The following is a 22,894-nucleotide window of genomic DNA, read 5'->3' on the forward strand; positions in this document are numbered from 1 at the left end:
TAAACTCATTTTGTTGCCTTTGAAAAAAAACAACTTAAATCCTAAGGTTGTGGTCGGTTTTTAATTGGTTGATTCAGCGCTAGTTTAAAAAATGTTACTGGAAACAAGGGAAATACATGATGTATGTGTGCCCTTTTTTTATTATAGATGATTAATTTAATTAAAAAATAACTGAATTTAAATAAATATTAATTAAAAAAAATAAAATGATAAAATAATTATTTTAATTTAAAAATATTTAAATTTAAGTTAACGATTGTTTAAAGAATAAAAATAGAAATGTAATTATTTTAGTTTAAAATGATGGTTATTTAAAAAAAATAAAAAAAATGAATATGTATAGATTATTTTTATTTGTTTTTTTTCGGCTTTATTCTCTTTAAGTAAAAAAATAAAAAAAATGAAGGATCCACTTATTTTCTAATTTCAGGTGTTAAATAACGGAATTTTAATTATTCCAATAATTCTTAGATGAGTAAAATGATTGGGATAACAACGCACCAAGTAGATCGAATATTTAATTTTATCTTGAAAATTCAATTTGACATGAAAAAAAAAAAAGAGAATACTTTTTCAAACTGAATTCTACAGAATTTCATTTAAATTCAAATTAAAGTTGTGAACTTTAACTTAGCATTCAGTAATTTTAGTAAGTAATGACTTGGAAAAGGGGTATGCAAAAAAAGTGTATGAATTATGAGGTTTTGTGGTAATGAAAGAGAAAAGAAAAGACTAAAAACACGCAATGATGTATCTGTACACAAATATCCAATTGTAAAGACAAAAACGAGAGGGTGTTTGTCTATTTGATTAAACATTGCACTATCAATTATTATAAAGAAAAAGAGAGATGAAGACAAAAAGTATTTGGTAGAATATTTAAATTTAATATAAGGGATTCGTTGATAATTTTATCCAGTGGCTTAAGGAAAAAATTATTTACAATTGTTCACCACAACAAAAGGGGGTGAATCCAAATTCAAAATTGGAAAGACGAAATTTAACACCGTTAAGAAACGGCGAGTGACCGACGAGGCTGATATAAACGCGCGACAACACAACATACACAGTACAGGACAAAACTCAGGCATAAACTCAAACTCAAAACACAACACACCAATACAGTTGCATTATTTCTTTCCAGATCCATCTAACAACGTGAGTCATTCTGCTCTCTTCTCCATTCCTATTATTCAAAATGTACATTTTTTTTTCTTTCTGCGATCCTCCTACTCCCTGTTTCTGTGTCTTCTTTATTTTATTGCTTACTTTAATGGGTTGTTCAATTATTTCTTTTATAGTTTTCTGGTTCATTGACCCTTTGGGTTGATTTTCTTTAGAAATCGGGCTCTGTTTGGTTGATGGGAAAAAAAATTTAAGTGAAGGTTTAGTTACTTGTTGAGAAAATGTCTAATGTGGCTGAGGAAGAAGAAGACAAATCTGTTTACATGTTGAATTTTGGAATTCGCTTTTTCTTTATTGTTTCTCTATTGCAATGTATAGATAATTTAAAGTTTGAGTTTTTTCCCCTCTTTTTTGGGTTTTGGTTCTTTTCCTGGGAAGCATTTTGCACCTAAATCTTTGCATGTTTTGATCCAGTTTTGGAAAAATAATGAATCCATCGAGATTTAAACTTTGCCATTTCTGCTGTAACTTGAAATATATACTATAACCGCTCTTCACGTGTGATCTATGTTTATATTGAATTTGTCGGTGGACACCGTTTATGTAAGATATTCTCTTCGTTCATTTTGGAGTTTGAGAAAATTCAATGTATTTTAATTTCTCTAAACCACAACATGTTTTCCTTGGGATGATCTTCGTGGTTACACTTAAAAAGAAAATAAACCGGGCTATTCTTATTTTCCTTGCTAACACCCATATTTTTTCTTGCACATATGATGTCCTGTTTATGAGATACTTGAATTGTTGATTTTTTAATTATTAGAGTCTTAATCATTGATTGGAGACACCCACCAACCAATTTGATGGCTTTCCTTTTGCATGTTTTAGTTTATCTGAGTGCTTTTAAGCCTGGAATTAGGTAGACAATTAATTCTATTCCATATGATTTATGTTAAATAATGCACATATGCTTTCATACAAAAAGACTTGTCATGCTCATTTCTTGAGTTTTAAAATAATCTTTTGCCCCTTGGTTTCACCTTTTGTACTTGAACGCAACGATTAAGGATTTTAGAGAATATTCTCATCTTGCCTTGTGTTTATTAAATTTATAAGTACATTTAGGCATGTTAGTAGTAACAGTGTTTAAATTGTGAGTGTCAGAATCAATTGTGGTTGTAGTGAGGAGAAAATAGTTCTAATGAATATTTCCAGGAGAGAACAATAGTTTCAAGGATAACATCTAGATAATTCTCCGAACAAATTCAGAGAAATGTGTAATTATAGATTTCATGAAGGAACTTTTAGAAAATATCGTGTTCTTTGTAATACTTCTTTATTTGATTGTTTTAGAAATAAATTCTTTTGAAATGGTTTGGCGCATATCTTTTGTGGGTTAATTTTTCTTATCTTTCTACCCAAAATAGGTTCAGGGTTGACCTCAAATTTTTGGTGTCTTGTGGAAAACTGATAAATATTGTTCTTTTTGTATTTTCTTTTTGTTGCGAAAACACCTATAATTCTTTCATATTACCTTTTTTTTTTAAATATTTCAATAGAAGTTAGAGCAGCACTATTTAATCTACTTTAGCAGATTGCAAATAAGATTTAAACAATTTTAATTTCAAAAAACTTCTTTTAGTGCGTGCAAGAATAATAGGAATAGTTAATATTATTCTACAAGGTATGCCATGCATTAGGGAAACAACTAAATGTCTTCAAAGAATTCAATATCATAAAACTTGATTTTGATTTAATTGTTAGAATCTCTCAAATGAACTTTAATTCTTCAAACTCAATTTCACCATCAACATCGTAAGAATTATCATATTTTAGATGAAGTTTATAGATGTTTGTAATGTAATTTCAGGTATTGATCTTAGAATGAACCGAGTCTCTCAATGCTAAACGAAATCCAAAAATATTATTATATGTATTATATTGCTCAAATTTTCTTTTAAATGAGTCAATTGTTTTGATCTACATTATATAAAAAATAATGAATCCTACAAGACTATTGTCTTTTTTTGGGTGCTTACAAAATAAAAAATAAGGACATCCCGATTCCGCCCCTTCTCAATTATGCATGTACTTATTTTTCTGTTATGTATGTCAATCGTAACAGAGAACTGTAAAACAAACTATCCTTATTATTTGTGACATTTCAGCCAATTCAATTTATATAGTTTTCACATTTCTTTGCTATAGAGCGATGGGAATAGAAGATACAGATATTTGTATCATCAAGGAGCCAGATCATGTGGTAGTATATTCGGATGGCGTTTCCCATGATTCAGGTCATGAAGCTGGAGGTGAGCATCACAATATTACAGAGTCTTATGAACAAATCAACGAGACAACTGAACATCATAGTTCAGAGGAGAGTGCAAAGGAGTATGAGGTGAAGGAATGCACCACAGAAGTTTCTGTTAAGGTCTCTGATGTCAATAATCTTAAAAAGTGCGAGGAGAAGTTAACCTCAGATTCTGAGGATGTTGTCAGTGAGAAAAGTTTTAAATCCCACAAAATACGGGGCAAACACAAGCCACGAGACACTGTGAAGAATGGATCACGACCTCCTGCTGGAAATATTCATAGCAGGTGTACAGGCAGTGCCCAAATCAAGCCCACAGTTCCACAGCCGTTTTCCTTAGCAACCGAGAAGCGTGCTTCGGTTGGAACTCGTCCTGCTTTTGAAGAAGACAAGGGCAATAATGAGAGAAAATCTTTAAATAAAAAAAGCGTGCTATCTCCCAATATGTATAAACAGAATCAGGTATATGCTAATGTGTTAAATTTATTTCCATCTTTAATCGTTCTGATATCTTTATATTTGTGGAAAGGTTTTAAAAATAATCCCTTCTAACACTGTGATTTCTTAAATATATCATCAGGGAAGAAAAACTTTTTAAGTTTATAAATTATCTCTTGTATATTCATACAAAGTTCAGAACCAGACAGCTTAAGCTTTTTACGTCTATCCCATTAAGCGATTCCACAGAATGGTAAAATTGTTATCTTATAACTTATAAGGATTGCTATAAACATCGCGATTAAATGAAATTAAATTTTATTTGACCAAGTCATTGGTGAACTGTGTATGGTTAGCTTTTTTCTTGTTACTATTTATTCACAGTCAGTCTTAAATCTTTTATTTTCTCTGCTTTCACTTGCAGTTGTTAGTTTCAAGAAAGCCATTGCAACCTGATAACAAGAAGCATCCTGATGAGGATGATGCTTGCTCCGTAGCTTCAATGTATCCTCTTAAAAATGTTTAAGTTGATAAGTATAAAATTCTCATGTCATGTTTTTTCTTATTTTGGCAATGGGTCTACTTGCTTTTAGAATTTGAAATTTCTATTACTACTTGACAATGTAAAGAACCGGAACTTCTGTTAGGTCCATCAAATCCAGGGCAACTGTTTCTTCTGCTCCTGTGTTTCGGTCCACTGAACGTGCAGAAAAAAGGAAGGAGGTAACAACCTGTGTATTAGTTAGCTTTGTTTGAATAGGTTTTCCTACCTCAAATTGATTTGTTCATGGTCCCTTCCATAGTTTTATACAAAATTGGAGGAAAAGCACCAAGCAATGGAAGCTGAGAAGAATCAAAGTGAAGCAAGGACCAAGGTGCAACACTTTATCCTGTATATTCAAAACTTAGGAATACATTGCCAACTTGTTACTTTATTTAACAACATAAGTTTGTTTTCTCATTCCAATTCCTTCATCAATTTCTAAACATTTAAGGAAGAGATGGAGGAAGCTATCAAGCAGCTAAGGAAGAGTTTAACTTTTAAAGCAAGCCCTATGCCTAGCTTTTACCATGAGGGGCCTCCTCCCAAGGTTGAACTGAAGAAGGTATGTAATGTTCTTGTACTTGTTATAAAATCATGTATGGGGCGCAGTTTAAAAAAAAATGTTGTGTTCATCTTAAGCTCTAGAACTAAATTTCAACTGTAACTGAAAAACTGCTCATTATAATTGTGAAAGATCTAATTACATAGACATATTTTCAACTTCTGTGCTTGACAAAAGTTGAGTATTATGTCTGGGTCAGCTACCAGCCACGCGAGCAAAATCTCCAAAGCTGGGCCGGCAAAAGAGCGACAATGGTGCAGTTAATTTATCTGAAGGGGGTAAGGAGAAAGCATCTGGTATCCGGAGAAAGCATCACACACTGAAGACCAACAACTATGATGTTAAGAGTGAAGTGAATGACTTGTGTGACCCAAAAAACAAGGCCAATCATATTGAAGAAATTGATATGGCAAAAGTAACTGGACAAGCAGACTTGAAGATTGGCAGCCAGTGAAATATTCAGTGAGATTAGTTCCTCATTTTTCTAATTTATATGTATCTGGGGACTGCGGTCTTGTTTCTCCCAACAAACATGTTTTTCCTTTAACTTATAAGGCACTTGCTGCTGTGTGCATTGCGTAAGTAGTAAAATGTTTATTTGTAATTTATTTCAAATTATTTGTAAAATTAAATCCTATTGCTCACAAGAGCAATTTCAGCATTTGTTTGTCTGCCTGAAGTCCAGGATCAGATTGTTTGAAGTCATCATCAAATAATGCTGTTCGATTAGCAGTAAAGTAATTATTATGCTTCATTGTTGCCATTTCTTTAGCTACTTTTTCTCGCATTAGCAAAGCCGTTTGGGGTTTTAGTAGTAGTGTACGAAAGATAAGATAGTGCCATAGCTATGATTTTCACCTCCAACTTTATGGGAGTATATGGACATTACATGCAACATAAAAGGAACCTTGTTTAAAATTAAGATGATCATCCGTCTAGATGACCATTTTCTTTCTTTCAGTGACATCACTCACATTGGCATACTATGGCCATAATGCCAGAGGAATAACGTGCAACTTTGCTGAAGGGTCAAGTGCTTTCTGCCTTTAGGTGGGACATTAATGTCTAGTAGTTACGGTAGAAAGCAGAAATAAAAATTTTATGTCTATTGCTTGTATTGTTTTGTTTTTGCACGGCAAAAGAGAAACCCTTTTGAACAAAGGATACCCCATTTGTAAAAGCAACACTTCTGGTCTAAGGGATGGTGCTTCCTATCCATGTAGTTTAGTTTGTGGAAGCATATTCTAAAACCTTGTTTCGTTGTAGGATTTTCTGATCAAGAAAAGTTTTCTTAGAGGTCAAACCAGATTTGTGTTTGATATTGGTACAATTATTGTATACTGTCATAATGAGTAGAAGTGGTAAAATACAGAGTTTAAATTATTATTTTGAGTATGAGTTAAGCACGAAATTTTATTCGCCTGATAGAGTTAAATCTAAATGACGTAAATGTCTAAGTAACATGTGAACAAACCACATTTTAACATTTTTTAATGTAGATCCTTTATACAATTAGTTTAAGTGCATACAGCCTTAGAAAACATTTTTGTTTCAACATTTGTATATATTTATTTTCAATTAGAGTATGTAATAACCATGGAGTTATTTGTAACTAGTGTATTATTTATTTATGTTAATTATTACATTATTTATACTATTTATTTTAATATGTAATAAAACATTTTATCTATAAATAAAAAATATAAGAATTCCCTACTAAAAAGCATTTTTATTCATAAAAAGATCAAATTTATCTATAAAAAATATATAAATATTTCCTTTTATATCATTTTACTATAACATTTAAAATTAGTTATCCTAAATACTTCTAATTCAATATATTCACTTATAATTTTTTTTTAGTTTTCTGCAATTATTTTTCTGAAAACTAATAAAGTTTTCTAATAATCAATTTTTCTTTTAACTTTTAGCATCGCAATAATTATTTTTAACAGTTAATTTTACTTAACATATTAGTGTAATGCTAATCTTAATGCTTCATGGACATGTTACACATGAATATATAAAAATTAATTGAAGAAAAAAATTCTTTAATATTTTATTGTGAGGATTTTCTTTAACTCAGACATTGAAAGATGTCTTAGATAAATTAATTAGGTTACAGTAAATAAGTTTAAATACAAGATAATACGGATATCATCTTTCTCAGAATATTAGTATACTTTGGCAAACTAATTCTCACAAAGATAATTTCAAACCGAACCCAACATACAGGAATGTCTTAACACTCAAGATCCACCCTTAAAAGGAAGGTAACGTTAACTATTTCTAGGTTTATAAATAACTATCTACACTATAAAAAAAATTGAATATTTTAACTTTTAAGTCTCTCTGTTTTTTATAAAAACAAATATAAACCAAAATAAATTACAATATAAACTAAAAAAAAGGACTATATATAATTTTATTAAATTAAAAATGCTTTTGCAGCTCTTTAAAGGGTGTGATATTTTTAAGCGAAGGATATCACGGCATGTTATCTGAAATTCGTATGAAAATATTAAGATATCTATCAATATCGATGAATATGATGTGAATAATTCATCAGCTGAGTTTAACTACACTTCACATGCTAAATTATTGAGAACTGAAATCTTGAGTGATATTAAAAGGTGGTTTTGTTATTTTAGAGAAAAGAATAGCGAGATTCCATTCAATGTAGTTAATGTTTTTCACCGACACATTGAAAAAAATGGTATTGATATTAGGTGATGAAGTACGGAGAAGTTTCTTTGATCGGCATAGTGAAGTGTTACGTTAGATGCAGAGGGTGTGATTGTGTGTCCAGTCTACAATGATGAGTGGGCATAATCTCGAGTATCTACAAGAAAAGGATGGATGAGAGTGAGAGAGTGACCCTTCTTTGGTAACAGAGGGTTATTAGCATAACATTTTTTGTAGGGTTGAGAAACTGAGAATGCAGATTGCAGAGTATGAAAATGTGAAGGAAGAAGAAGAAAGCAATTTGATGGTGTTGGGGTTAGAGGGGCCATCGTCCTTCTCAAGTTCCATGACAAGTTGCTATCGTCCTTTAACTCTTACTTTTTGCATGTGAGTTTTATTTCCTTCCATCTTCCCCCGCATCATCAGTTACTCAATTTGTTTCCTTCTCCCTGTTTTTATCGTTTGTTATTCTCCAATTTAACTGTCCCACACACTTCAAAGCGGACAAACACCATCCTATCCTTCCTTCTAAATCAATCACCCGCATGCTCTAAATTTTTTTATTCGTTCTTTCTTTTTTTCTACTCATTGCTTCTATCATTACATTCCCTCACTTCACGACTTTCCTCACTTTCCTTCCAAAATTCTTTCTTGGACCAGTTTTTCGCTCGCCATTCTATAATCTCTAAACCTTAATAGTCAACGTAGGAACAACTTCTACTTCTGCTTAACAACTAGGTCAAACTCTCGGTTTCATCCCTAACTCAATTTTGGGCTTCTTTCGCTCAATCTCATCATCATGCTTACTTTGCCTAACTGCATTTTTCTTTCCTTTTTTCCCCCGTTAGGACCACAACAATACTTTCTGCATGTTTAGAGCTTCGTGGAATTATAAGCTGAAAACTTATCAAGAAATTCAAATCACAACATTTTTGCGTATCTAATACCTACACTTTTTGCCCTCACTTTTCAGTAATATTTTTTTTTTCCTTCACAACACGTTCTGTTTTACTGTCCACTGTCCACTTTCCACTTGCCACTACCTACGCTTAAGATTATATAGGTCTGGCAATAACAGTATTTCTTTCATTCATCAATGAAAGAACCTATTCACTCTTCATTTGCCCCTTTTTCTAAGTGGAAAGCAAAAGAGAATCCCTTTAAACACTCATCTCAATACCATGATACACAATAATTTGTGTTGTATCACTTTTACTCACTGCTTAAGTCATTCTGACAACATCAACCCCGTAAGCAAGAAAGAAACTACGTCTTATTATTTATTTTACAATAATGCATAAAAAGAAAGCAATAATATGCACAGAACCAAAGTCACTATTGATCACAATACACAACTGGCTCCATCAGAATAATATTGTGGAGCACGGACCCTGCTGACATGATTTTACAAAATGTACAAGTAATTCTACCCAAGTTTTTTGCAAGGAACAGTTTAAGGTAATCTTCTGAACTTAGACGGAGCTATTAAAGTCAAATGCAACAGCAAGACTTGTGTAGATGGTATTAAGTCTTCCAAGCAATAGGATTATACTATTGCTGGCCACGTCTGTGATAGGACTTGGCGGTGTTGTTTGGTAAGAGATTGGCAAGGCAGGTAGGACTTAAAGGGAACTTTGCTACTGAGCCTTTAACAGATGCTAAAAGATCTGTTTACTTTTGCATCACTAATCCACCTTAACCTTTATTGATTTGAAACCATTTACCATCAAAATAAGGAAAACAGACCTTATTTAACTCCTTTTTTCATTTTCCAAGACATAATCAGTATGTTTGAATTTTCAAAGATAACAGTTGAGATCTACGTCAGATGTATAACTTTGCCACTGATATACACATGGAATGAATAATAACAACGAAAGTGAACAGTCGTTTAGGTAGTTAGAACACGAAGAAGAACACAAACTAAAAAAACAGAAGGAAAGCAGTAAAAATCTTTTCCCCAAAGAAGGTTATAGTACTTACATAGATCATTTGAACTAAAAACCAGGGTAAAATATTGTGTAATACACACTTAAAATCTGTGTGAAAAGCTTGACAAGATGGGGGAGCCATGGCATGTGGGACACACCGTTTTCTGACCCACATATTCCCCATCTTCACGTATATAAGGGCCCATGAAAAACAATGCATGGCCAAATCAAAATCAAACAGTCCTCACTGCTTCTGTCTCAAACCAAGTCTTTCTCTCCCACAATTTGTTCCACTCAGACGTATGAAGGAGTTGAGGGGAATGGTGTCTGGTTCGAGACCATTCATTCTAAAGCAAAGTTCATCCATCGTATCAGAGAATGATCTCGGACCAGGCTTCATTCCCCCTAGCTCAAAGTATCTGTCCTCATCTTCCCATTAACAATCTAATTCATTCTTTTTCCCATGATCTAGCGACTAACCATTTAATATTCATTCTTTCATCTCCAACAGAATTCAATTGCCTAGGAACGTGTAAGTTCAAATCTCTTTTCTCTAATCTTTTTCATCGGAAGTTCATGTGTTTCTTTCTTAAAATTTGCAGAAAAAAAATGACATGGATTATGACATAATCTGCTGGATACTCAAAGATTACTTGATTGGCTTCGTTTAAATTCTCTTTAAAATATGTCTGTCCATCACATTTCGTAATTTCCTTGGTCAAACGTGAAATTTCTATGTTTCGAATAGTCATTATAGTCCTTCTGTTTATGTTTAGTTCTTAAATGCTATATCCAATCTGCTTTTATTGATATATATATAAATAGAGTAATAGGGAAAATGAGAATGTGGTTAAATAAAACAAAAAGCTGATCATTAAGTTTTGTTTGGAATTGGTATGTGAAACACGGTCCTGATTGCCGACCCTTGTGTTGTTTTCACCAAATTCGTTGAAAAACAGAGTTGTTGGTGTGAAATGAAGACTGAAAAGGGAAAATGCAATAGATATGTAAAAAAGTTGAGGCTTATCTTTTTAAAGTTGAATTTTTGTCGATTGGGTTTGCTTGTGGAGAGTTGCAAAGAATATAAGATTTAGACCTTTCACTTTATTTGTTGCAATTGTAGGGTAGAAGTTCTTTTAGAGTGAAGCTTTGAATTTTAGTCTTTTTTTCAAGCTTAAGACTGCCATCATAACCATTGCCTTACTCTCAGCCCATTCCTAACTTTTAATGCCGTGTGGGTCATAGATTGTGCATGAAAACCTCATAATACCATATGGGTCAGACTACTCTGCATGATTCATCAAACTCTCATAATACCATATGGGTCCGTTCAACTTCCTCTCATTCTCAGTCCTAACGTAATCCTCTACGCTACAATCCTCACCCCACGTCAATTTATTCATTCCACCTTTCCTCATACACTCATACTGCAAAATCTGCTAAAGAGGATACCATTAAATTACCTCAAATACTCATATCACTACAGTACATCTTTTCAGTGAGTTTTTAGAAAAAATCTATCATCATATTTTTTTATTATTTAATGACTTTTAAAATACAAAAATGATCTCAAATGTCTGACAAACTACGACAAACTGCTTTATGCAGCTATTTTTATTTTTATGTACATAATCAGACATAGATATGCAACTCGGATTTCTTTTGCTATAATTAGTGTCTTCATTGAAGAGATACCTCGTATAACCATGATGAGTGTTATAAATAAATGTTTCTTTGACTTTCGGTAAGCTAATATGGATGACATCACCTTATATATAGTACCCAGTGAAACCAATGCACACCATATATGGTGGTCAAGGTTTTTGCACCACAATTTGGAAAGGAAATTATGAATGTGAGTAAAATTTTAATTTTTTTTATTTGGATAAATCATATTCAAAAGAGATCACACCATACAAACACTGTTTTTGAATTTTCTTTTAAATTTTTTAACAGACATTAATTTTAAATTTAAATTTATTTGAGGACAGCTTCTATTTATTATTTTCTGTAATTATAAGAAGTCTTCATGGCTGGGAAAACTTTTTGTACTCAAATTGCATAACCTGAATTGAATATGTAAGATAACAGAAATACATCAAGAGAAGAAAACAGTTAATCCATATGTTAATTTGCATGAACATTGTAAATTATAGGGTAATATTGAAGAAAAATTTAAAGATGATGTTGATGGAAAAAATAAAGAGGAAGTGAAATAGTAGATAGGTGCAGCATAGGCTTTGTGATGGATGCAATGATGAAGAAGCAAATAAGATGAATATTGGCACACAAATAAGTGTAGTTGGGATTTGAGAGAAGAGGAGTCAAAAGATAAGAGAGACACATTGAGTATGTGATCACAAACAGAAAGATAAAGTTTATTCCTATGCTCGATAAAGCCCATTAACATACTAACATAAAGCATTCAACACAACTCTCCAACAACTTTCAAAACCTAACTCAAACACACATTTTCTTGCCAATCACTGTCACACAACTTTTCCCACACTCAAATCCTCCATTCACTATTACACTCTTACCTTAATATATCAAATATTTCTAATTCATTCTTTTACAATTACATCAACCAACAAATAATTCAAGCTAATTAAACTTAACTATTTTTTAGTTTAATTAACCATATTTTTTATTTTTTAATGGATTACCTTTTTTTTAAATTAAACTAATTAATGATCTAAATTATTATTTTATTTAGGGTTAAATATATTTTTTATTTTTAATAATTGTGTTTTGTTCTTAAATTATATACATATATTCTGTACTCTATGAAAGTCCTATAAAACATCTTTAACATATGATGACCAAAGTTTTACTGTTAAATATATATTCTGTATTCTATGAAAGTTTTATATGACTGATAGGATGTAGAAAAATAAATATATATATTTAGTTTAGAATAAAATACATTTTTAAAAAATAATTTTGGATAAAAATGTATTTAATTCTTTTATTTACTATGTAAAATGAGATAAAAATAATTTTTGTTTTTAATTGATTTAAATTTATATATACATTCGTTTATTAAAAAAATACACGGTCTCAATTTTGTTAGTGAAATCATTTATAATAAAACAATGTAAATGGAGATCTTAACAAAGAAGAAATAAACTATTCCAAAATGTAGCATTTCCAGTTCAGTAAAGAAAATGCCACCATTATCTGTGTGTAAATATTGACTGGACATATTCTTAAATTAAAACAAAATTTAGGGATCAAATTTTACAACTTAAATTATAATTAATTTGATAAAAATTATGTGAAAACTTACATGAAAAATCAGTGACTTCAAGAACAAATAATAGACAATTATGTGAATACATTTATTTTTAAATGTTTATAATAATTTGAATAGTGCATCAAATCATTATTTTAATTTAGTTTTTTAAAGATAAACTATAAACTAATTTAATTGAGTTTTTTTGAAATAGGTTAATCATATATATTGTAAAATTCTATAAAAGAATACCTTTCTATAATTTAAGCAACATAATCGTAAATTATGTAATATGTAATATTATTATATACGTGCGTGTGTGCGTGTGTGTTTCTGTAATAATATTGAATAATACATTTAAATAATTACGAATCGTTTTGTTTCACATTTAAATGTTTTTGAGGATATGAAAAGATTTTGAGGATATGAAAAGATAGTGACTAATAATTTTGTCATGACTTTATTTATTACAGGTTAATTATTTTAATTTGTGAGTTTTTTTTTTTAAATGACTTAGAAATATGATTTGATTAAGAATGCTCAATGTTGTTTTTGATGATTATCCAGTTAAGGAAATGTGAACATGGTATATGATGAATATATAGGAAGAGTTAATATGATTTTTTTTCCACCTTTAACTCTTTGAAGAAAATTTATCAATGTGAGGAGTTATCACATTTATTCTTTTGAAAGCAAGGAGTTCTCAGATTTCTCTGTTGCTCTGACTTCGGAACAAGTTTAAACTGACTTATCATACAATGTTTTTTTTAATGAAACCACCATCTTTTAAATTTAAATTCATTTTATTTTATCTTCTTTATTTATCAATGATCATCTTAAATTGATGGGTTTTAAATATATGGTGCTTCAAATTTGAAAAATAACACGTATAAACAATATTTGTTACGAGATTTTGATGATGAAGGTAAACATATTTTTAATTTATGTATATTAAGATTTCATTCCTGTTAATTTTGTTCCGAACATTTTATTATTCATTAACATATTTATTATGATAAGAATTCATCATTTTGAACTAAAGTGAAGAAGCCAATTTATGTGAACAAGGTTCAGGTATTTTTCATTTATGAAAGAAATTGTCTGTAAATTGTAAAAGTCTATTCTAATCTACATAGTTATAATTATGGTCAATATTTTTTTTAAAGAGTATTAGAATTTTCATTTTAATTCAATGTTTTATTTATTATGAGACCTATATGTTGCTGTTAGGACTATACATAATAATTAAATAGTCTTAGATGTAATTTTCAAATTAAGGATAAGTTTTATGAGAAAATATGTGGTGGAGATATAGGAATAATGAAAATGTTGGAGATTTAACTCCTTCTACTGATAATTTGGAAATATAAACTTATAGGTTCAACAAGTACTCGAATGTATAAAAAAAAACTTATTCCATTCTTTCAAATTTATTTAGAAATCTAGGTTCAGAACCTTTGATAAAATATATATATCTTTTTTTTTTCATTTAATAAGATTAGTTTCTTTTTTATTATTATAATTGAAATAGTCTTTTTTTCCAAATAAAATAGTTTTTTACTCTCTTTTCTTTTCTAAAGGGAATGGAACAATTTTCTTGTTCCTATATAATTTATATATATGGAAATATGATTTATGACTACAAGGTGTTTCAAAATTACAAAAATATTCAGATTTATATTTTTACAAAAGAGCTTGTAAAAAAAAATGAGTATCAATTGCATCATATCAAATTTTAAAAATGCATTATGATTAATACTTCATTCATTTTAATGGTAACTAACTTAGAATTAGTTGATGAGGAAAAGTTAGATCAATATTAATGATAAGAATGTTGAAAGGGTGATGTTTGACCTAATCAATAAATACTCATTGTCACATCCGAATCGTACCTAAAATCTTCTTCCTTCTTTCTTTTCGAGTGGCGAAACACCATCCCTATTTGTTGTTTGATCCCTATTTGTTGTTTGATGTAATGCATAATGAATGTAGGGTTGATATCGCTATCTGCAACTTGTAAAACGGGTCAATCAGGCATTTGAATTCACTGAAATTGCAAAGTGGTCCTGAATGTCACACCCAACCTCATAATATGGGTACATAAAGCATTTATCATATAAAAAATAAAAAACAATGGTAATTTTTAAATGTTTGATGAAGAACAATAGTTTAGGAGATAGTCTGGAAATAATATGTTTAAAAGTGAAAAGGAGAGTAAAAAAAAATCCAAGTTATATAAAAGTATACCAGTAAATAAATATTGATAAGTAGAATAAAACGGACCATCCAACAAACCTTTTATATATATATATATATGATAAGTAAGATACAAGAAGCTCCTTAGATAGATCACATTTTTCAAGGAAAAAAAGGACTAAAAGCAAATAATGAAAAGTTGGTGAAGGTACACTACACCTATTCTATAGTGTAGAATAACGTAGGGTGTGAGTGGAATGACATGTTTCTACGTGGCAGATAATAGACCTCACATGAACAGCTTCTGGTGCCAGCTAATGCCATTCTAGGATGTTTGGCAACTTCAACTGGATTCTCTCATCTTTCTCAAACAGCCACACACACCACCAAACCAAATTTTCTTTTTCTGTTTTGTAATCTACAAGAGGTATGTTTCTTTTCAATCCTTTCTTCATCTTCTTAGGGCCTTGTTTAATGTTTATCTTCTTGTGTTCTATTACATTCATATGTACAAGATAACAACGTTCTTCTCATATGCCATAGTTATGTTCAGCTTTATATGATACAAGACATATAAATTTCCTTTTTTGGAAGTGTATATCTTTTCTATTTTTGTTCCACGTGATTATAGAGTGTGCATGTGCATCACGTCCATTTTTTTATAACTATAAGTTTGTAATATTTAGTCTTATATATATGCAATGGATATGTATATAGAATTGACTCTGAATGAGCTTTGAGGCCTTGAACTTGATCAGATCTAATTATTTCTTCCCTGAGCTTATTGATTTCCTTATGTTCAACTGTAATGCAGAGAAGACAACACCAGTCTACCAATTTTAGATTCAAGTTTGTACCTGTCTTTGCTGTTCCTGAATTTTAAGCATTATAAACAGTAAGTTCACTCAAAACAATGTCTTTGAGTGCATAAAATCTTATTGATGATGATAAGCTGAATTTAAAAGAATAAAAAAAAGAATACATGAGAATTTATTATATTAAAGAGTGCAAACATCAAGAGTTGACAGTAGGAAGAGCCAATTGTATAATATTTTATTTGGGAGGATTAAATTTTGTAAAAATATTCTATGGATCACTTTGGGAAATGACGGTTTAAGTTTTTTAAACAATTTTTTGTGTGTGGTTCCAAGCAGCACAGTCATGCACAAATTTTTTGGGAACATCTTGTTGTAGGAAAGGAAGTCATGTTTTATGTATGGATTAAGTTTCAGAAAAATCTTGAGTTTTTTTCTATGCCATTGCCAAGAATGTTATCTGAAGATTGAGGTTTTAGTTTGTGTGAAGGTAGTTGTCAAATTTATTCAAAGTTGTAAAGAAAAAAATTGTTGCCCCTATGCATGCAGCCGAAGTTTCATCTCTTGTTAGGAGGTCCATGAATGAAATAAAACATATTCATGGAGATGTGTATTAAAGTCATAATCAGAATGTTAAATTGAAATTTAAAACCTGAATCTCATAAAATGTTTACAGTAAAGTATATTGATGGGACATAGGTTTTTAGGTCTAAAGAAATATTCTTCAAATTTTAATATAATTTAAGTTGTAAAAATTGAAGTATATAACTACAAAGTTTTAAAATATGCAGAATTTTTAAGATGCTTGCAGTAAAACAAAACCTGTGAATTAAAAATGACAGTGTTATGGTGTTTTTCTGTCTCCTATAAGATTGTTTATGCAAGACATTTATGATTTTTATGAGGTAAAAAATGCAACAAATCACATGCATGTATTCAACATGCCTTGTAAGATGCATCTCAAAAATGACTTGAGTAATTTATGAATCAAGTAATTTGATGGTTCCCTTAGAGTTAAGGAGCTAACTGTGTTGCTGTTCATTTCTACATAGAATTTTTATTCAGATGACTACTTAAAAGGCTAACTTTGATTGTTATAATATTGCAGGACAGTCCCCTTCTACTGAAGGGTGAAGATGAGTTCAGAGAACAAGAAAATAAAACCAAATACTGATTTTGAACTCGTTGTAAATTATTCTAATGGATGCATCTGGAAAAAATTGAAAAATGACTCCTGTGCAGGTGCAAATGCAGCTTGTAAAATAGACAAGACATTTTCTGCCACTGATCCCCTGTCAGAAATAGTTTGGTCTCCAGATGAAGGTTTCAGTCTCAAATGTGTTGATTCAAGTTTTAATAAAAAATCCCCCCTGTTCCGGGATTTTGAACCAAACAGTATGGTTCTTACTCTGCTCCAAAGCGTTACTGATGGAAGTTCTGCAACGGATAAACCAGTAAATGACGTTTTTGTAGAACCTGTTGCAGTCATATGCTCAAAGAATGATGTTTCCTCCACAGATACTCCCTCTGGGCACCCATCAAGTGATTCAGTTGTCGTCATTCCCGACCATAAAACATGTGAAGATGATAATGGTACAGGTAAAAGTAACATCTACCGTGGTCACTGGAGATGTAGAGAAAGGAGGATTTACAATACATCTTTGATTTCAAGTAGTTGATTTATTGGAACTTGTCAATTTGTTTGGTTTACTTATTGTCACTTTTTTCCTGTAAACTACTTTTGCTCAATCCCCCAGAACAATGATCTGACAGGATTCGGTGATAACACGGAGAAAATTAACATTGCAACGGAAACACTTCATTTGCCAATGGGTGGGAAGGAGATTGTGATGAATGATTGGGAGAATAATCTTTGTGCTCAAGCTGACATTGGAACAGCTATAATATCTGAGAGAAAGGGAAAGAAATCTACTATTTCAGGTATGTGCTGTATGTAAAATATATGACACACAACCTCTTTATTGTATTCCGTGTCACTCATTGTGTATTTTCATTGAATGAAACAGGTCTTTAAATAGCCGCAAATTTTAACAGACCCAAGTATAAAATAAAAACAGAATCGATTACAATACGCAACAATTGAAAACAAAAACTGCAACAAAAAAACAAATAAAATAAAACTCAAACGAAATTATAAATAAATTTCCAAATTTAAGTTTATTTCAACAAAATTCTCTCGTAAATTTAAATACTCCCATCTTTTATCCCGGTTAGCTTCCTGCACGAGCAATAATGTAGGTATTGGTTTTGTGAACATGTCAATAATTTGTTATGTACTTCCTACGTATTTAAGCTCCACCCTTCTTTCTTCCAAGATGTTGTAATGTACTCAACCTCACACTCACATGTCAATAGTATCACAATAGACTATTTCTTCCAAATCTAGGTAAAGGTACGAAGAAAATATAACCTATCATGTTTTTTCGGTCAATGTCTCCGCACTAGTCACTATCTCAGTATTCACTAAGTCGATAATCGTATGAAGTGGTCAGTATTCACTAAGTCGATAATCGTATGAAGTGGTATAAAACAACCCAAATGATATTGTTCCTTTCACATACCTTAATATTCGTTTCAATGATTTTCTCGACTTCTCCATAAACCAATTTGTGATCCTGTGTCAAGTCTCGTGTTTGTCAAGTACCACATATCTAATTAAGTCGCGATACCTACTTGCATCAACTCGGTCTCCATTTTCATGTATGGACAGTTTTATGTCGAGTTCCATTGGAGTAGAAACCGGGTTGCACTTCATCATTTTCAACTTCTTCAATATCTCTTCGGCATACCTTTTTTGGGACACAAATTATTTTCATGCTTTGGTCGACCTCCAAAATAAGAAAGTACTTCATGACACTCAGATCGGTCATCTTAAATTCCTTTTTCATTATCTCTTTAAACTCTTCAATCAGCTCGACTCTACTTCCCATGAATATTAAGTCATCTACGTACAGGGACGATCATCATATCCTCTTTATTTTTCTTTAAGTATAGAGCATGCTCATATGGACACTGCTCATAATCATTTTTTGTCAATCCTCTCATTCCATGCTCGAGGCCTGTTTTAAACTATACAGCGCCTTCTTTTCTTCACCTCTTTGCATGTAGCTAAGAGGTTGCTTCATGTAGACCTGCTCTTCCAGAACTCCATTCAGAAATGTCGAATTTACGTTCATCTACTGTATCTTCCATCTATGTTGGGCTCTTAAGGAGAACAACAGCCAGATTGTCTCCATTCTTGTCACAGGAGAAAAAACATCATCATAATCAATTTCATTATGTTATTTGTAGCCTTTCCCCCACAAGTCAGACTTTGTAACGTTCCACTTCTCTACATTGATTTTCTTCTTGTATACCCACTTTGCATTAATTAGGCGGGCTCCTATGGGTAAATTTGGCAGCTCTTATGTATCATTTTGTTTTATTGAATTAATCTCTTCATCAATTACTTTCTTTCACTTGTCATCAAACACGACTTCTTTAAATTTAAGATCTTCTACACCTACTAATAGACATATCACATGTGTACCTCATTATAGGAGCTATAAATGTCTCGTAAATTTCGAGTTTTGGGTTATAAAGATTCCTTTTCTTCATCAAAATTCTCATTGTTCCTCCCAACAATAGACTTCGAGCTCCTTCAACCAATATTCGAGCTCCTGCTATCTATTTTCGAGCTCTCTCCCAAGATTCTAAGCTTCTGGAGAGCTTGTCCTTCATATCGTTTCAGCTTCATTCATTCTCCTCGTCAACCTAGACATCCCGACTTACAAGAATCTTGTCTGTAATTGGGTTATATAGTTTATGTGCTTTTGCTTTTTCATCGTATCCAATAAAAACATACTTTTTACTTCTATCTTTAAGTTTTGTTTTGTGTTGAGTTGGAAGATGACCATAAGCCACACTGCCAAATACTTTGTTGGGTACAAACAAAGTCTCACATTGGATAAAATAAGAGATGAACATGGATTTATATAGACATAAGATACCTCCATTGGTAAGAGGCCTTTTGGAGTGGTATACAAATCAGTGAGGGTTTGGTCCAAAGCGGACAATATATTACCAGTGTACTTTTTGTGGTGTCATTCCATGTGGACATCTATTCTGCACATTGTATTGCTTCTGCCGATAACTTCTCTAACATATTCTTACCTTTGAGCATGGTTTGAATCATATCAAGGATGATTCAATTTTTTTCTTCCAGCCACATCGTTTTGTTGTAATGAGTATGGATATGTTAAGAACCATCTATGCGGTGCTCCTCGCACTACTTCATAAACTTTTCTGACATGAACTTGTCTCAGCACAACTTTTATATTTTTTTGTCGCCTTCTCAACCATCAAACTGAACTTTTTGAATACCACATAGACCTTTGACTTCTGCTATAAGAAATAACTCAAGCCTTTCGACAAAAATCATCTACAAATGAAACGAAATACTTCTTACCGCTGAATGAACCAGGAATAGTCAGTCCACACAAGTCGATATTTATTAGTTCAAGTTTAAATATGCGACAACTGAAAACAAAATTGGCCACAGAAAACAAATAAAATAAAACTCAAACGATTATTTCAACACTCTAATCATCATTTCTATGATAATGGCAGGACTGGAATTTAGGAATTTTTGGAAACTTTTGTTACTCTTTTTCGGTGCATGTTCTGCATTCTTGTTTTTTGTAAACAGATTATATCAATATCCCTAGATCATATAAAACAATTCTCATCATTCGGGCACTTTTAGTTTCTTTTTTCATAACATAGGTTCTAGATTTAACACAATTTCTTCATGTTTAAAGGGTACACGCTGAAACTTTTTGTTAAAGAAAATGCAAGTTCGTTCTTTTGTGTATCCCTGAAATATCACCTGCATCATGATTTTCCTACAGGTCAGATTGGCGAAAGGCCAATAAGTAATTTATTACTTCAAGCAGATGAACCTAAATGTAGCTTGGAAGAAAATCCTTCTACGAAACATTGCAACGCAGGTACAGAAACTGATGTTCTCAACAAGGTAGTTGAAATAGGAGATGGATTATGTGCTAGGGTTGAGCATGTAATCGAATGTAATGGTTCCGCTACTCACGGAACAAATTTAATATCTTCTGGCGTCAACCCTTTACCAAAACTAGAATCAACGACAGAGAATGATTTACAAACTTTCAACAGTGAGTCAAAATCCAATGAGAAGAAAAACAAATTCACTGGAAATGAAATGATGCTACTACGTAGTAAGCACCCTACAATCATTACTTCTCCATGTAATAGCAGGATTCGTATGACAAGAAATGAAGGTAAGGAGAAGTCATTATCAGATGGAGACTCCAATGTCAGTTTACCAAAGGAGAATGACTTCCATTTAAGTGTTGAAAGTTTCCGTCGTTCTGGGTTAATTTTGGCAGGTAAGAAGAGAAGCAACTTTCAGCAAGTGATAATTGGGAGTAAAAAATTAAAAAAGCATATTCAAGAAACTTCATGTTCTAAATCCTATGTTCAACCGGATAGCTCATTCATGAACTTGGTTTCAAACATGCTGAAAAGATGTTCACAATCAACTCAAGATGAGAACAAGTCATTGGCTCTTAACCTTGAAAATCCTAATCACCATCTTCAACAGCCTGATCAGAAACTTCTCACATGCAACACGAGTCAAGATCCGAAGCTAAAACATGCAGGGTTCAGATCCAATTTTCAGTCAGTGGCTGGTGCAAAGTTTAAGAATGTTGGAGCAAGAAAATTTCAAGTAGGAGATGCTTCTAAAGATTTTGAGCTACGAAACAAGGTACATGGAATAGATGTTGCTCCAATTACCTTCTTTGCAGAGAACAATAGCCTTTACAGACGGTATTTCCCATCAAATAAACTTGAAGTATCTGAAGGGAGACTTCAGACTAGTCCTATAAATTCTCTCAACAGTCATGAACAGTGGGTAAATAGCTCATTGGAGAATGAAAATTATTACAAGGTGGGGATAACTAAGGAGAAGGAAGGAATGACATCACTACCACTGCATTCACCCTCAACTGGAAAAAACAGAAATAATAATGAGAATGCTGAATCGAATGCACAGCATGAGAGAAGGGAAATCTGTCATAAAAGTGACACTGTGGAAGGACTCTGGATAAATCGTTTTTTACCAAAGTCAACTTCACCCTCGATAGTGTTTGATCACCTGAATGAGAGAGGTGATTCTGGAGACCATTCCACGTCTTTCTCAAAGAATACACAATCCCATAAACACGTTTCTCTGACCAACTGCAAGATAGAAAAGGCCAGAGAACAATCTGATGATGACCAACTATTTAACGAGGCTCAAAATTTACAGTGTTGTATCAATGAAGAGGATTCCACTGTCCTTAAGGATAAGGGAAGTCAATATCAGTTTGCAAAGCATAAGTTCAACTCCATTACACATTTCCCAGGATTGAGAGATTCAAGGCCAATGGTGTCCATGTTTGCAAGAACATTAGGTGCCATCAAACAATACCATAAAGAGTAGTCTACCACAGATAAACATCTCTTGCTTATGCTTACTAGAGGTCACTGACTTGTGATTTACTAAAGGTTACAGGAAATAATTCATGATCTTATAAAAATAGAAATAAATTTAGGAGAATTGGAGTATCTCATTGTCTACAAATTTCTATGTATTGTTGTTTCAATACTCCTATTCTCTTGTTTCTTTCCTTTGGTGGCAAGTGTGATGTATACTACATTAATTGATTATGTAAAAATCCATACTTAGCAGCTCCAAGCAACATTTGGATAATTGTATAACAACTTACGGTGATATTCTAATCAAATCTACTATCTACTATATCTACTATATCTACTATATATCAGATTTTTTTGTCATTTGATTTTCCATATTGAAACTTTCCCGCTTATCCCCATAGACACTGTGTATGATTGACGTTCTGCAGATGAAGGCTTCAACATTTTTTCTTCTTCTTCATGCGGTCAGAGAAGGCACAAAAAACAAATCTCCTTTTTCACACAAAAAACCAATTCCGAAAAACTCATTCACT

At 31.8% G+C, this 22,894-nt stretch overlaps 2 protein-coding genes across 6 annotated transcripts; both read left to right on the top strand.

Annotated features, from left to right (window-relative positions):
* The first annotated feature begins 999 nt into the window (after positions 1-999).
* Positions 1,000-5,737, top strand: LOC124845975 (protein WVD2-like 3). 4 transcript variants are annotated; one of them, XM_047323169.2, is made up of 7 exons: positions 1,000-1,158; positions 3,334-3,901; positions 4,302-4,381; positions 4,507-4,600; positions 4,681-4,752; positions 4,873-4,983; positions 5,183-5,737. In XM_047323169.2, exons 2-7 carry the CDS (start codon positions 3,338-3,340, stop codon positions 5,435-5,437), a joined length of 1,176 nt encoding a protein of 391 aa, XP_047179125.1. In that variant the 5' UTR covers positions 1,000-1,158; positions 3,334-3,337; the 3' UTR covers positions 5,438-5,737. The 4 variants fall into 4 exon arrangements, with proteins under 4 accessions (XP_047179125.1, XP_047179141.1, XP_087953994.1 ...); XM_047323185.2 differs by having other exon boundaries at positions 5,161-5,398; XM_088097868.1 differs by having other exon boundaries at positions 1,001-1,158; positions 4,525-4,600.
* Positions 5,738-15,303: 9,566 nt separating this feature from the next.
* On the top strand, positions 15,304-22,694 carry LOC148194600 (uncharacterized). 2 transcript variants are annotated; one of them, XM_088097800.1, is made up of 5 exons: positions 15,304-15,457; positions 15,845-15,925; positions 16,954-17,444; positions 17,619-17,786; positions 20,756-22,694. In XM_088097800.1, the coding sequence occupies exons 3-5, from the start codon at positions 16,982-16,984 to the stop codon at positions 22,363-22,365; spliced, it is 2,241 nt and encodes a 746-aa protein (XP_087953926.1). In that variant the 5' UTR covers positions 15,304-15,457; positions 15,845-15,925; positions 16,954-16,981; the 3' UTR covers positions 22,366-22,694. The 2 variants fall into 2 exon arrangements, with proteins under 2 accessions (XP_087953926.1, XP_087953927.1); XM_088097801.1 differs by lacking the exon at positions 15,845-15,925 and having other exon boundaries at positions 15,321-15,457.
* Positions 22,695-22,894: the final 200 nt, after the last annotated feature.

Source organism: Vigna umbellata, chromosome 8 (assembly GCF_029865625.1).
Source record: "Vigna umbellata cultivar VRB3 chromosome 8, Vumbellata_1.0, whole genome shotgun sequence".
Taxonomy (NCBI): Eukaryota; Viridiplantae; Streptophyta; class Magnoliopsida; order Fabales; family Fabaceae; genus Vigna; species Vigna umbellata.